At 38.6% G+C, this 16420-nt stretch overlaps 3 protein-coding genes across 3 annotated transcripts; 2 read left to right on the forward strand and 1 right to left on the reverse strand.

Moving 5' to 3' along the window:
- The first annotated feature begins 442 nt into the window (after positions 1-442).
- LOC140927111 (trace amine-associated receptor 1-like) lies at positions 443-2931 on the forward strand. The gene is made up of 2 exons (XM_073376767.1): positions 443-677; positions 1481-2931. Exon 2 carries the CDS (start codon positions 1492-1494, stop codon positions 2575-2577), a length of 1086 nt encoding a protein of 361 aa, XP_073232868.1. The 5' UTR covers positions 443-677; positions 1481-1491; the 3' UTR covers positions 2578-2931.
- Positions 2932-5592: 2661 nt separating this feature from the next.
- On the forward strand, positions 5593-7286 carry LOC140927113 (cannabinoid receptor 1-like). The gene has a single exon (XM_073376768.1). It carries the CDS (start codon positions 6235-6237, stop codon positions 7180-7182), a length of 948 nt encoding a protein of 315 aa, XP_073232869.1. The 5' UTR covers positions 5593-6234; the 3' UTR covers positions 7183-7286.
- Positions 7287-11267: 3981 nt separating this feature from the next.
- LOC140927114 (uncharacterized) lies at positions 11268-15340 on the reverse strand. Its single transcript, XM_073376769.1, has 2 exons — positions 15193-15340; positions 11268-12991 (listed from the first exon to the last, which is right to left on the reverse strand). Exons 1-2 carry the CDS (start codon positions 15213-15215, stop codon positions 12193-12195), a joined length of 822 nt encoding a protein of 273 aa, XP_073232870.1. The 5' UTR covers positions 15216-15340; the 3' UTR covers positions 11268-12192.
- Between the last annotated feature and the right edge of the window lie 1080 nt (positions 15341-16420).

Raw genomic sequence — 16420 nt, forward strand, 5'->3', positions numbered from 1 at the left:
TAGGACGTACTGCAAAACCCGGTGTCAACTGTCCTGCTGCCATCAAAACAACTATATAATTTGAATTTTGATTAGTCAGAAACGTATAACACTGTAATTCCTCCCAGTGCTCGCCGCAGATACCTTTTTAGAAAGCCAAATCCCAAGACATAGATATGATAAAAAAAGCAGTAGCAAAAATTTATAAAATTGGTACCGTCTACTTGACACAGATGAAATATATGTAAGTCTTAGCTTAATTTTGCTTTTTTTCCTTCAGACTAATTGTGGCAAACACCGGAACTTTAAGGCAAACGTCATAAAATGACGGTGTTGAAAACTAAGGTTTTACCTTAATCATGTTCAAGACAATCTTTCTGTTCCGGGATTCTATCTCAGAATAAGCACATAGAATTCTAGTGAGAGTAGTTCATGCTGTACTTCAACCGCACTCTAAAAAACATTGTCACCGACTTCTTTCTCGTTTTTTCATTGTTTAATACATACCTGTTTTTAACACCGAGGTACTTTTTGTGTAACAAATAGAGATATGCTTATACGTAACAATGAACACTTTCCTTTTGGTATTCCTTTTTTTTTTCCTTTTTGCAAGATCTGAGACGTCTGAATGATCGGAAGGCGATCCCGATATCCTGGCAGCTGAAGTAAATATTAACGACAACCCGCATTTTTATCAGGTATCATTTCTTCTCCTGTCTTCTTTCGTCTGTAAAACGATTTTTCTAGGAGGTTATGTTCAGATTTGTAATTGCCCTTATTGTTTGTATCTATAGTATACATTCAGCTCTGTTAAGGGCCACTATTCTAACCCTTCAGTGACAGGTTTCCTTGAATTCGTTTAATATGTTTCATGAAAGTCATTCTCATGCATGATAAAGTCCGGAGTAGAAAACCTACTTTGTGGAGTTAAAATAGGAAAGACTAAGCCATAGAAAGGCCCCAAGAATATCTCATAGTCTTGTCAAAATGTCAGTCAGCTATATTGCGTTTTACCACAAATAAAGATAGACAATATCATGCAAGTGCGTTCTAAAGTGTTCAGTCGGAAGTCTTCTTTATCAGTATGTTACTCCTTAAAAGGCTGCACAACTGAGGCAGAATGTAAATTAATTACAGCTGGCTACAGCTGCTTTGGAAAGACAGCGCCCATGACAATATATTAAGCAAAATTATGGAAGAAGTTGTTTGATTGGTTATAGTGGTCTTAAATATACTTAGCTTTACAATTTTATATTTACACGGATAGAATTTCATTAAAAGTAGCAAAGAAGTTAAAATAGCCTTTACTCTTACAAATATAAAGGGTGACTGGCCATTGAAAGCATTTGCATAGTGTTTACGTGCAGATTGTGATTTTCAAGAGTATGGCTAAGCATTCATATTAGCATATGATTTCCTGCAATTAACCGTAAAGTTCGGATCAATAAGTCATCCAAAGAAACAAGAGAAAAGTATTCTAAAATTATTTATTATTTTGCAGTCATATCTGAAATGCCAAGTTCGCCGAATTCTCCATTAACCACAACTGAGTCTTTTGCCTTGAGCACAGCATTTGGCCTGGTCGCCTTAACAATTGTTATTGGAAATATCTTGACCATCGCTGCATTTACAAAGACAAGGCTTATCCGAAAACCAACGCACTACTTTCTCATTTCTCTTTCCGTGGCAGATTTGATGGTTGGCACCTTTGCAGTCCCTCTTTACATCTGCCATTTTGTAGAATTTAGCCTCTGGAACGGAAGCCAAGTGATCCAGACCGTCTACTACACTATCGACATTGCATCTGGCATGGCCTCGGTCTTTACCCTAGCAGTTGTTTCTGTAGAAAGGCTTTATGCAGTCGGTTGGCCCTGGAAGTACCGGCACTCTACGCCAATAAAATGGTACATTTTCGCTGTAACTACCACCTGGTTTTTAGCTGTGGCAATATCTTGCCTTTACTTGGGATACCGCTTTAATTTGATATCTGGTGTCGTCAACATGGTTACAGTAATTTCTTTATCAGTTTCCATAGCAATCGCCTGTTTCGCTTACAGCGCTTTGTTGATACGAATAAGACATCGACGGAGGCGTCGCAGAGATGTTGAAAGGGATAAGAAATTATCAAAAACTTTGCTTGTTGTTACTGCAATTTTCATTATAACTTGGATGCCCTTTGAATCCATAATTATAATTGTTCACTTCTGTAAAGACTGTGCGCATCCTTCGATTAGAATAGTATACGTCATTAAACTACTTCAATACAGCAATTCCTTTGTGAATACGCTAGTATATTCATTTCGAATGCAAGATTTCCGTAAAGCAATTTTTAGCTTCCTCAGAACCGGTTCCTTAAGTTCTAAAAGGCGTCGCACGCGGGTAAGGAATGCTACAGGAGTCACGTTGACTTCAGTTTCCAACGTGACTAACACTTTTTTAGCTTTAAGTCCAAACTTGCTACATGCTAACAACTTCTTGAATTCTGCAAATGGACCCACAGGACACCGTCGCTTGGCAAGAACGAGAGGAGATTTATTCTCAATGTACAGAAGAGCCAAATATTCAACAAATAACACAAACGTGACAGAATCCGTTTAATCAGTAGAGAGTAGAGTAGTAACAATTGTGGCTGACGATAGAAATCATCAGAAAAACTTGCCATTGTGTATCATCAAGTGGCTGCCTCCAATCACAAATTGTTGGCAAACTTCAAATCTTTTCAAGATTTATTTATTTATTTATTTATTTATTCATTTATTTATTTGATTATCTATTTTTCAAGGGTTCAATGTGGCCCGGTTCAAATCCCTTACTCCGGGAGATTTTTCTTCGGGTACTCCAGTTTTTCTCTGTTCTGAAAAGCAAACACTCGATCGGGAACGCACGGACACGTTTTTTAAGAACTTGTAAGTGCTTCATGGGTTAACAAATTAAAATTTACAAATAACATGATTTTCCTGTAACTTGTAGCGTAGCTAACTTCAAAGGAGAGAGTCAAAATTTCTGCATCAAACAAGAGGAGGTGCACATCTTTTGTCTACAGCAAAGCGAGGGAGAATATATTTTAGCAAATAATAAAAATATATTCACAGCTCAGTTCACAGCTGCTATATGCGGGTGTTTTCATCAATATGGACCAAAGAAATTGACTAGGACCTTCAGTTTTTCTTCACAGTGTTATGGTAAATGTATTACAAGGCAATCCAATATTTAGCGAATGAGGAGTGTGTTGGATCCCACAAACCTATTCACATTGGGAGGAGTTTTTACGCCATTCCTCCCCCCACTAAAAGTTGAATAACTTCAAAACCCTACAAGGTTACATGGCCTTCAAACGAAGCGACTTTCCCTAAAATTTATCTAGGAACTTTTTATGTTGTTGTGACATGTATGTTAGCATGCCAACCGACTTTTGACAGCCATGTTATTCAACAGTCATCACTGTCAATCGAGTTAGTCGCCTATATACGGTAGACGTTGGAAATAACGATTTCATTTTTCTGTTTAACTTTGGAGGTCGTATCATTGGCGTTTTTGAAGTTGAGATGAGGAAGATGGAGAAGCGGCGGGCGGTCACAGAAAGAAACGAAAAGCCCGGAGTGGGATTGTAGCTGATTACAGCCTGCTTCCAGGGTTCGAATCCCGGCAAGCCTGGATTTTTTTAGGCTTTCTTGGGGCAACTGCAGAAGTTGCGTCTTCAAGTGAGATTATCTTCTTCTTTGAAATTGTGAACTTGACTATTTACAAACCTATTCACAAGTAATTCGCTAACGTAACTAAGTTCCCTAGGGAAAAGGACTCGTTATTTATTGACAATATTAACAAAAAGAACAGTGAAACAGCCCCTTTAACAACTCAGAAGACAAGGCCTTCATTGATAGCAGTTTTTTCTAACTGACGCAGTTATCCTGGAAAATATATTAGTGTTTAGCGAGATCGAGGAAATACACAAACAAAGTATTATGACGATGCAAATTTATGACGGTCTGTTTGGTGATATTGGATCAATGAAAGGTTAACCTGCTGCCAGCGGGTAAGACCCACCCGGCAGAATGTTGTAAAAAAAAGGGTAAGTCACTTCCTTAGGTCGATCATAATTACTACATTATTAGGAGCCAGTTGTCGCAAGGATTGAACATTCTCTGAAATAGTGCCCTCTATCATAGGCAAAGAATTGATATGCTCTTCATCAATTTTGCAAGGTCTATATCGCAGTCCTTAGAAACGACTGACGGATGATAGATTAAAGTCAGAGCTTTTAAAACAGCTATCTGCCAGGGAAATTGATAAGTCGAGGCTGAGAAGGAAATTGACTTGATATGATTCTAACCCTTCACAAAGTTTGCACAATCAAGCCAAATTAAGATGAACATTCTCTGAAATAGTGAACTCTATCCTGCTATGCACAGAGTAGAAATATGGTCTCCATCAATTTTGTAACGTCTAAATCACATTGTTCTAAGAAAAGATTACCAAATTAAATTCAGAATAATTAAGAAATTTATATTACTCAGTTTTATGACGAGATAATGCACTGCGCAGAAAAAAAAAAGTGAACATAATGAAATAACTAGGGTGTAAATGAATACAAAAATAATAACTGCAACGAAATTTACATCATGGCATCGTGTCTAGAACTTTAATAAAGTTTAACTTAACTATAAGGAAAGGACAACATACAAGCTATTTTTGGTAGATGAATTGATAGGTCGAGACTGGGGAGTTTGTAACACGGAAATTGGTATGTTACAAGTCTAACTCTTCACAAAGTTCACACCGTTCAAGCCAAATAGGAACTTGCGGTTGAAGTGATATTATACTGTCGTAAACTTAAGTACCAGTCAGAGTCCTTGAGTACGTAACGTTTAAAACTAATAAATCTGTCTTGTTGTGTAACTGATTTTTCTTGTTATTACAAGAGAAATCTTCCTGCTTCAGTCGGATTATTCGGCGATAACAAAGTACATAATTTTTCATTAAAAACGGAGGACACTATATACAAATTGGATATTTCCCGACAAAGACGAAATTTGAGGTCTTTTTCCAGCTGAATATCAGTCTTTACGAAAGACTTTTCAACGATTTAGCCTTTATTATTTGCGAAACATCTTCATCGCTTTTGCTGTTGGTTTGAGTGGCTAGAAGCTCAATTCCGAAAATGCTATGAAGTATTTCATCATTGCCGTCGATTTTTGGGTACTTAGTACTTGGGAAAATATACGAAAAACACAGCTGAACACGTCATCATGAAAAAAAAAAAAAATCTTTATTAACGCACTAGCGTGCGTGCATAAACGATTTTGTTCATAGCGGCTCAACAGGACCTGTATATAGGGCAAGCACAGGCGTTATGTTATAATTCACTTTTAACTTTTTTTTTATATCACCAGGTAGTGTGGCAAACATTAAGTTGTTTGACCTAGGGAGCTTTAACTTAAAGGAAATTAAAAGAGGTAATATGGTGGCACAGTTTCATTCATTTACTTTAATTTAACACACAAAAAAAGCTAAAGTTGATATCTTTTTTTACTCTTCTCGGGAGACCTTCTAACCACATTAACGTAGCTACGCGGTATTGAGATGGATTTGTTATGTGCCGTAATATCGGGGCGCAATTTTTTCTCAGCAGCAACTAAAAGAGCCCTATATTGTAACCTGCTTACAATACAACAATGTTTGACGTCAAAGCACAAATATCTAAAATTAAACGTTTCCACAGGTTAATACCATTTCCGTGCCATTTTTTGTTTGTTGTTGTTTTTCGCCTTTTTTTTCCCCGGTCGCATTATCTTGTTCTAGCCGTTCAGAGTTTGAAATTTTTCTTGCGAATAAATTGAAATAAAGCCTTAAGTCTTTTAAGAGAATTCCATTTATAGCTATAATTCACCTTCAACGGAAATCGTTTTAAAATATAAGATTTTCTTATTGGTTAGGATAAATTTTAATAACCCTCCGTGACGATGTTTGATTGATTGAATCGCTTAAATCATCCTGTAAAACATTCATTTATTGCTCGATATTGAACGTGAGCTTTTCAAATTCTGTCAGAAGTTAAACATAACAAACACAACATATTGTAAGCTAAATGCAATTTTCTATTAAACGTACCGGTTGATAAAATCAGAATTCGGGGAAGCCAATACGTAACGATACAATCTGTATAAATATAGCATATTTCTTCGCTTGAGTACCCCGCCTTCCTCATGCAATCGAATTGTTACACTGTAGTCACTTTAATGCCTGCTGTGTATTAACATGGACGGCTCCCCTACATTCTCGAACGATGAAAAGTTTTCGTCGGTCACATGCTTTTATTTCACAGCTCCAGTCTTCATGACTAGTGGAACTCTTGCTTCGAATGTTATCTCCTGTGTATTAACTTCTTTCTTTGCTTTGTGTTCCACTATTGGTAACCTACTGATCGTCATTGCAATTTGGAAAACAGCCTCACTTCATAAGCCAGAATACATATTACTTGGATGGTTTGCCTTTTGTGACTTTATCTTGGGATTTATCGCTGGACCAGCATTTGTCGGTTTCAAGGCAGCTGAAATAACGAAAAACTTTAAAATATACTGCGGTGCTCGGCTAACGTTCGAGTTTTTTTCACAGGTTGCTCTAAATGTTTCATTCGCACTGTTAACTTTTATGACAATTGATCGTTACCTATCACTTCATCTTCACCTGCGATACAAGGAGGTAGTGACGCAGAAACGAATAACCATAGCTGTGTTCGTGGCCTTTTGTGTTTCGATATCAATGAGCATGACTAGATTCTGGCTGAGTGACAAGACCTTTCTTCTTATGACCAAGTCAGTTAAATTTGCCTTTTTGTGCATAATCGTGGCCGTGTACGTCAAAATCCTCTTGCTCGTTCGAAGGCATCAACTCAAAATAAGCCAACACAGACCCTGGAATTCTACAGACAGTTGCCAGAGAAATTTATTTGACTTTGCGCGGTTTAAAAAGTATGCCTGCACAGTTCTCTTTATCATTGTCCTTATCTTGGTTTGCTATGTCCCAATAACTGTTGTTAGCTTTTGTAAAGTTTATGTCTGCACAGAGAAACTAGAACATGCAAAAATTTTGTACACATTTATGGTTACGTTTGTCTTTCTCACGACATCTTTGCATCCACTTGTGTTTATCTGGCGCACTAGAGAAGTTATAGAAGCAATTAACAGAATCTTATACAAACAATAAATTCCCCGTCGAGTAGAAGCACCAGCCTGTGAACATCCACTGTCTTTCGGAAATATACAGCAAGAAAGCAGTGGCAAGGCAGCCCCCGACTGACGACGCAATTTCAACCAGCAGCAAGTGGTTGCATTAGCTTTGTTATATTTACATTTCTAAAAATATATTTATACCGCAAAGAATAAAACAAATTTACGGAATAAAGAGTTAAGGCAGCAATCATTTGGGCGAGTGTAAAGAGTGTCACGACTGTCACGACTGAGACGGTTTTATCCGTTAAATATATATACAAAAAAAAAAATTTCTAATTGAGGTAGAAATGGTTTTTAAGTCATTTAAATACATTTTAACTACTTCTCAAACAGTTTCAAAATGCAGCTGTTGATTGGCAGGAGAGTGCTTTCAATTCTCCATGGACAAGGAAACCGAAACAAATAAAGACAGAACTTTATGAAATTTGGTTAAAAGGCACAGTTCCTATGATTTTATGTTGAAATTGGCAAGGAAACTGCACCTGTAAGTAATTTAAGGTTTCAGCTTTAAACTCAGGTAGCATTTGCCGATTAATAGTGCTATATGCATCTGATGGTAAGGAAGAAAAGCGGCAACAATTTATTTTTTAAGTCTAAAAAATTAATCGTGCGATGACAGCAAAGAAATTTGCCTTAAGCGTCATACACGTTCAAAGCTTTTGTGTTGCCTATTTCTTCCCTATATTTTCTTGTTTCCGTGGTCTTTGTGGTGGTTGCTCAAGTTAGCGCTACCAAAAACACCACCACCAACAACAACAATAAATTCTTGATATGCAAGCGACCATTTCGTTGAAAAACGGACGAGTTGATGGGAAACATGCGTAGAGAGCAACGTCCAACGCCACAGGTACCTTTAGAGAGGATCTTACAGTTCCCACTTGTTTTCGTCAGATTTTAGAAATTCTGCTCTACTCTTGGTCTGGTAGTCGATATCGCTATGTCTGTGCTTACAATCACCTTCTTATCATAAGCAAGATGGCAAAGCTATCAATGAGCCACGCGAGTTCTTAATGTAACAGTTCTGGCTTTAGCGGACAACAAGCGAGCCCAAGTATGACTTCAACAATTAAAAAAGGTACCTGAACAAAATTATAATTTAAAATAAACAAGTACGCGTCTAGCCGGATTTTTGAAAACGTCATCGCCGAATGGACCTCCTGCGTCCAACAGTTTTCTTTTCTTTTTTTTTTCCGGCAAAAAACTATCTCCAAAGTAACTATTATAAAAAAACTAAGGGAGCTCGAGCAAGGCAAATGTTGCTGATCGATGTTTCACATGACATTTTTCATATGGCACTGAGTGTAAAAATATTATTCCTTAGTAGTCCTCTTCTCATATACTCTCGAGGACTTCATAAGTACCTTCGTGAATTGCTCTCGTAGAACTTATAATAAATTGTACTTATATTGTACTTGATTTGACTGAATTAACCATGAAAACTCAGTCGTTATTTCCGTAAGTGGGTGGACATATTCAATACCCGTTATTTCGGGCACACGGAAAGTGCTACTACGACCAAAAGTTTTGCTCTAAATCTTATTTTCCTCCGTTGTTTCATACTTCAAAATGTAATTTAATTTATAATTGCGTGCATATGCTATTAATTAACCCTGTATAAAGATATAAAGCTGGGACTCGTCCAAACCCGTTCGCCGTTACTCAAGTCGTGATAATTCTGTGAAGCGTTCTGTCTTATGAGGATCTGTGACGTCAGGTGTCGCGCTTCGATTTTTCTTTCTCTGATAGAAGTCACGAACTTATAGCGGGGCTCCCACGCGACAGAGCCCCATACTCATAGATTATGGTCAACCTCTTTTCGTTTGGTTGTCACGTGATTGACCGAGCGTACGTACGTACGTACGCGTCTACGGATTGTACGGGTGGGGTAGGGGAGACTATCAAAAGGAAGGGAGGGGTGTCTCAGGCGTGTCTTGCCAAGTCCACATCTTACATTGAACATTCACAATGTTATTCACAATATGGTCAATTGACAGCTGTCAAAACAGGATAGCCACTGACTAGTATCCCATGACCGTATCGCGGGCTCATGTGTCAACTCATTGAGGTGACGTGATTTATTTGGAAGCTGTACGCTGACCAGTTAATTATAGCCTGAAAGGGGTAGGGTAGGGTAGGGGTAGGGGCAGGCTAGTTAATTGAATGATAGCAATTTGTATCGCAATATTGTGAAATACTGTATTCTGTTGTCCGAGGTCTGTATGATAAAAACAGTGTCTCATCGTACTGTTTCACCTCAGATGTGATGTATAAGTGATATAAAAGCTTGGTTTACACGCACCCAGATTTGTTGGCAAGATTTTGTAAAGTAAACTTGTCGAACGCAAAAAATTCGGCCGGAATTTTTTTTTCCAGGCCAAATTAATCTACGGTGATCAAGAGCCATTATGGCTCTTAATATAAATGTGATCGAAGATGATTGCCAGTTTTTGGGTGTACTTATGAGGCTATCAACTCGATGTGAGATTTGGTTCACTCTTGGGCTGTTTACAAATTATTTTTTGTAAAATCACTTAGCCTTTCCCTGAAAAGTCACACGAATGTGCTTTAAAGTTAACTGAATTGTGGAATACAAGTTTATTGTTTGATTTAAATTATAAATTTATTAATGGGAGCCTCGCTTTTAGCCCTGGCTAAATCTATATATTAGTCCTAAAGTCAAGTAAATAGGCAACCTTATTATAAATTAAATTAAGGTATTGCAAATTAAGGCGACTTAAATTAGCGAAAACGACTTCGTAAAGGAAACTAACGCGAAAGAGAGTGTGATTTTTCAAAATGAGGGAAATTAACGCGACGTTCTCGAAGGAACAAAACTTGTTGCAACCTCGTTCCCAGGTTTCTCTCCTACCCGTTCCTACGGAGCCAGAGAAATCGAAGGGTAGGAGAGAGAACCTGGGAACGAGGTTGAACTTGCTGAGACAAATGGAACAAAGTTAAACGTATAATCCAAAATGGAAACTTTCTCAGTGGTTCTTTCCCTAAACGCACGAAGGGGATCCAGCGAATAAATCTGTCCACTTCGAGGGTTCATCACAGTCTCACTGATACCGGCGGATCTTCACCCTGACATACTCCTCCTTTTTATGAATCAATGAATGTCAGAAGTGTATCGAGAATTTGGGGCCAAAATCATGAAAATAAAGGTCGCGATAATTAACGCTACACTAAATTAATGGTGAGAATATTAACGTTTACAAAAATTAACGTGAATTATTGAGATTCACGTTAATTTCACGAAGCATTATTTTTCTTTATTATTCATTCAAAAAAATTCCCCGATTCTGATTGGCTAAAAGCACACGTTTAATTCACCATAACCAGTTAGTGATGACCAAATTTGGAAGAATTTTGTGTTTAACGAGAAAATGACGTCACAAATGCAGCGTTTTCGTAGGTTAAGGCACCGTTAACCGAGAAGACCTGGGTACGAGCTTGTGTTATTTTTGGCAGACAAACATCAGAAATGGCTACGAGTAGGTTTACAAGTTTGAGGGAAGAAAATATTACCCAGTTACTAAATGATAAAGACAGTGAGAATACCAAAACGTTGACGAAACACCATCGTTTAATTTTTGAATCGTACCTCATCAAGGAGAAAAACATCAGAAATCCTTCAACTGCAGTGGAGTTAGCGGCAACATGGTATGGCAACATGGTTGTCGGCGAGAACACTCTCGGCAAGAAGATGAAAGTCAGCTCACACCAAGCGGAGTTCTCAACAATATACACAAATCATTCAATCAGAGCGACGACCATAACTATACTCGACAGAAGTGGATTTGAAAGCGCGGCACATCCTGTCGGTAAGCGGACACAGAAACGAAAGAAGTATAAAAACCTACAGCAAAACCGATGCAAACACAAAAAACAAACATGGCGGGCAGCCTTCTTATGGCTGTAATTGACAGCAACAAAAACAATGTCGTGGCTTCTGAAGCAGGCGAAAATGATCGAAATGAGAAACTTGGACTGCTAACAAATTCCCAAGAAGAATTCATTTTACGAGACCTGAACGTACAAACTCACAACCACTGCAACCAAAGTACAAAGCAGTTTAATTTCTACAACTGCACAGTAACATTTCTGTAAACACCGCATTAAATTATCGTAAACAGGTTTGATCTTTTTTTTACCTCGATGTCTGTTAAATTTCTGACGGAGAGATTTTATTTATGCATTTCACCAAAATTTACGGAGTGAAAATAACTTTAGCTCTCAGTGCATTGCTGGAGGGTGTGAAATTTGTGAAAATAAAGCTCATGTTCTCCTTAAGTGTTTGAAAATATTTTGATAAATAATAAAGCAATTAATGAATTCGGCTTTCGTAGATATGAAGAACTAAGCGGATATCTCGGAAGGATAACACCTTCCTCGATCCGCTTAATTCTTCATATCCTACTCAGCCTCATTCATTAATTGCTAAATAATAAGATATTCACTTTTCTGGAGACCATTTTAGCGGGAAACTTAGATTTTAAGCTGTAAAGCTTAACAACTGGTAAATGTATTATAAGATACACATTATGTTTCTCTAAAATAACCCGTCCGTAGATAAAAGGAAACAAGCAACAAATATTCAATATTATATTATAATTTATGGTTCTGAACTGTTAAGAAAGTGTAATTTACCATGCCATTATGTAACTACAACTAGTTTGCAGGGCCACGGTAATCCTCTATTATATCAAACCGCGACTTAATTGACCAATCAGATCCATAACAAGAGTTTAATACCATCAACTGACGTGATTGAACTCACTTTGACTCTGAAGATGACTACCGCGCGCAAAGGTTGTTAAAAAGTCACTCACCGTCAACAGCAGGTTTTATTCAGGATTACACTCACCCGAACAATAATATTTTACCGCTCCAGCACACTTGAAGTGCTTTTTTTGTATATGTGTTGCGGACTTGTACGAACGCCAAATGACGTAAGGTGTATGTGCATGGTTCGTCCAATCAGTCAACCGTTCCAGATTCTGCACATGGTAGCGTGGTGTGCATATTTGACGGCAGAGTAGTTTCCGTAATGTTTTGACAATATAGCATGCCTTTCTGGAAGGAATCCAGGTACATTCATAAAGTCATTGCAATAAAAAACACGCTTTATACTTCCAGAAAGTTGCCGACAAGTCCAGATATCCACGTTCACGCCCTCTGCTTCCCTAGTTGTGAGCCCAAGCTTTGCCATATCGATAGGTAGATAACAATGTCCTGACTTCAGGCATTCGGCCTTTGGTTGGAAATAACTTGCATTTGACCTGAGAGCTTTTTCAAATAGTGGATATTGTTCAGGTGTGATACAAATATCAACATCGTGCTCCCATGGAATTGGCCTGACACGACCTCGGTGAACAGCCAAGAGGTCACCCAGCGTCAACCACCAAAAAGTTACGTTTGAGGACGCCGCGAACGACTTAAACTGGACAAGTTTTGCGCACAATGCGCGCGTCACGTGTGGATGTTGCGCACACCAAAGGCCGTTACTTGAAAGGTAGTATATAACCAAACATATCGAAAGTGACTGAGCTATTGCCAATGAGGGACACCACCTCAGTTTTAGTTGACTTAACCGTAAAACAAATAAGGCGAAAAAAGGGAGTGATCCCAAGAAGACCACACTTAGTCCATGAATTCCTACTCCAAACTTGCCATGTATTCCACGATGTATAAGAACAGTAGTCACTAAACACCATGTTCCCAAAGAAAGCAGCATCAGTGCAGACTTCCTGGGGCAGCTCTGAAGGTGTCTCAGATCCAAACTGTATTACAAAATGGATAGAATAGGATCATCATTGCTGATTTTAAATTGAGCGTTACGAGTAACTGTGCGATTGCATTGCATATCAATTTTGCATTGCCACGCTACGTGAACAACGACAGCCTCAACCGTTGATTGGTACACATATAGCTATTAGTAGACCAAAACAACATAAGAATAGCTCCGGTCTAACATTTTCGTGACGCGACATTTATAATAGCATAATAGCAACCGAGAAAGCTATCATTTGACTAAACCAGGATTTTATCTCTGCGATTTGCTAAATAGTCATTGTACAGGAATACTAAGAATTTTGAATGCTCAGTAGGATCAAGAGCCCCCAGGAGATAAATGCTTGCTTTCATGGCAAACTAAATGACAACAAAGCACGATAAACTTTGTTAAATCTTTTCTCCGAATATCTTTCGCACAAAAACTGCACAGACCTGGGTCTTGGCAAGACTACATATCATTTCCTCCTTTCACGCTTTAAAATACAGTAAAAAGCCGTGACTAAGAAGCAGGTTTTTAAGGACCTGTTAGGCTAAAATATGCCACTTAGTCCCCCTTTGTACAAAACCTGTTAAGTCTAAAATTTGAAACAGGTTCTTATTTTCTAAAATCTATGGAAAATATTCTGTGCAATTTAACATATAAGATAATTCACCACCCGGGATCCTCTTTTGAAGATACAGGTGCCTTATCACTCCAACTGCAATGTAATGGCATGCAGATTTTATGCACGGAATACATCGTGTAAGCTGAATACCACTTAATGCTCTTAGCTACAATGTACTTTTTCTTCAGAAAATAACAATCTATTTAAGTGCCTAGATAGCCTAAATTTGTGCTAATTATCATTTATGTAAGAACTAGCTTGGAAAAAATTGACTTTATTGACCTTATTTATTGAGTTTCGATTTTTACTCTTGATTGGATGACACTGAGCTCATATTACACGCATAAGCAAGCAAGACCCACAGGAGTGTGACGACCGTCCACAACGTTCTCCAAGAGAAGTGCAACAGTTCATTAAAACTTCAAGCTTTGCTTTCCACACAGAATCGGATAGGCATCGGGAAACGAATCTTCGCAAGTAATTAATTTGGAATGCGAAATCACGTTACAGGACGGCTTGTTGGCCCGCTCTTCAATACTAGCTAGATATTTCGACATTCGCGTAGATTCTTTTTTTCCTCTTAAGGCACAACACAATGCAACACAACAAATACAAAGGAATGATTAAACAGGCAAGAAGTTCACAGTCATCACAGCACAAAAGCTGTAAATTGAGCGCAGCTCGCTAAGCCAGCGAGCGAAACGGATCGCCAACCGGCCGATCGAGCGACGAAGTCACGAAAGGACTACTTCCGTCCAACGGGACAAGTCTATTCTTGAAACTCTGTATTGAGCTTGTGTTCACTTTATAAATTGCCATTGGTGTCGAGCAACCGTAAAAGGGAACAAACTTTGGGTCGTTAAACTAGGAAAAAAGACACTGTTCCTAAAAACCAATGAAAATTATATAAATGAAGATCATCGCAGTTATATACGCAACTTTTGCAGTTCCGAAAAGAACGCCTGAAGACAATTCAAGCTTGTACGGGATTCGAACACTAGACCTCTGCGATACTGGTACAGCGCTCTACCAATGAAGCTAACAAAGCCAACTGGCAGCAGGTTGTTGAATTGGTTCAACCAATTCAACCAATTCAACGACCTGCTCCCAGTTGACTTGTTAGCTTAAATTGGTAGAGCGCTGCACCGGTATCACAATGGTCGAGGGTTCGAATCCCGTAGAAGCCACTTTCTTTTTTTTTGTTTTTGTTTTTGTTTTTTTTTCCAGCTTTCTTTTCGCAACTACAAAAGTTGCGTATATAACTGCAATGATCTTCATTCATATGACTCTTCACTCCGCAGTTCACATACATGATTTTCATATATCAGTTATAACTTCAAAAACCAAAATGTTATGATTGTACAGTATCCTTGTAATACTGCAGTTCAATCGAGCAAATGAACAATGTTAAGCATCTCTTTTAACATCACTTTTAAATATTAGTTTCGTAGCGAGTGGCTATCTATTGTACTAAAGCGGTTCAAGAATATAGTATTCGCTTCATCGATACCAGTCGGCCTACGATAAAGATTTGTTATACAATTCCTCGATTATTGACGAGCTGTACATAATCACTGACTTACGTGGGAAGGAAAAATGTCCCCATTGTTTCCGGAGCATCTGAACAGTGGTCTAGAACTTCAATATATTTAATAGGGTCGCCATTTTCTCGCTCCAACAGTCCTCAGGCCTTAAGATCAGCGGGCGATCACGTTCAAGACTCCATTTAAGCGCCCGCAGCGCGCGTCATAATGTCAGCACTCGTTAACATCCGTCGAAAGGCCCTCTTATCTTCGGTCGGATTTCGTAAACCTATGGCGTCACGCTCGCCTCGAGGTTTCATTTCTGATTCATCTGCACTTCGATCGTCTGTATCCGACTTGTTTGATTTTTGGTGAGAGATTTTGTCCCACTTTTGCGATCATTCCTCGATTGATTCCAATCAATTCAAACAAGAAGATGCCACTGGCTCCGTTTAAAGGATGTTTTGATGTTTCAAGCCTCTTCTTACTCCGCGGGGAAAAGGACCTTTCAGTGGATGTTACTGAATAACATCCTTTGAATGGCCCCAGATCACCAGGCTGTGTATCTAGGTGAGAATTATACATTATCACTTCCTTATTGAATACATGTACAGTGTAAAAATCGCCATACTTATATTTCACACTTGAGGAGAAGGATCAAGATTGCTATTTATTATTCCAGTATTATGTCATTTCACCATATAAGGTCAAGAGAATGCACAAAATATGAGGCTGTAATAATAATTAATATTATTTAATAATATTTCTGTCTGATTTCTGGTCACTAGGTTTTCGCCTGGCACTGGGCACAGCCCGTCACCAGGCCAGTCCAGTGTCCAAAATGGTAGGGGGCTTGCCATCTTGGTCGGTTTAGCTGAATAGCCGAGGGACTGCCCTAACAGTGGGTGGTTGGATCAGGCCTGGGGGCCAAAATTAGTGGCGTAGGGAGGGAGCTATTTTGACACAACCCCTTCAGTAAGCAGCAGTGTTCACTAGAGGCTTTGACTGGCAAGTACCTTGTTCTTAATTTGCCCCAGCCACTGAGCTGAATCAGGCCTCTGCTGAGAATGATAATGTTAATAGCCTTAGTCTCTATTTTTATATTTTGCCCGCATTTTCCCGCATCGAATAGCCTTGCTAGCTGTGGGCAATACTTCTTTAAGCATATTTTTTTATTAATAAAGTTTTTTTGTTGTTGTTGTTGATAATTGCAGAGCTCAGTGGGAGGCACAGACAGTCACCCATTGTCCTGGGTGGGGAGGATCAAAATCTTGGTATCAAGGATACA

This window comes from Porites lutea, chromosome 2 (assembly GCF_958299795.1).
Source record: "Porites lutea chromosome 2, jaPorLute2.1, whole genome shotgun sequence".
Lineage (NCBI taxonomy): Eukaryota > Metazoa > Cnidaria > Anthozoa > Scleractinia > Poritidae > Porites > Porites lutea.

Excerpts from the sequence above, each read along its gene's own strand:
- LOC140927113 (XM_073376768.1), top strand. The coding sequence starts at position 6,235 with ATGGACGGCTCCCCTACATTCTCGAACGATGAAAAGTTTTCGTCGGTC.
- LOC140927111 (XM_073376767.1), top strand. The coding sequence starts at position 1,492 with ATGCCAAGTTCGCCGAATTCTCCATTAACCACAACTGAGTCTTTTGCC.
- LOC140927114 (XM_073376769.1), bottom strand. The coding sequence starts at position 15,215 with ATGGGGACATTTTTCCTTCCCAC. Across the intron at positions 12,992-15,192 it reads GGGACATTTTTCCTTCCCAC|TTTGGATCTGAGACACCTTC; the intron begins GTAAGTCAGTGA and ends TTTGTAATACAG.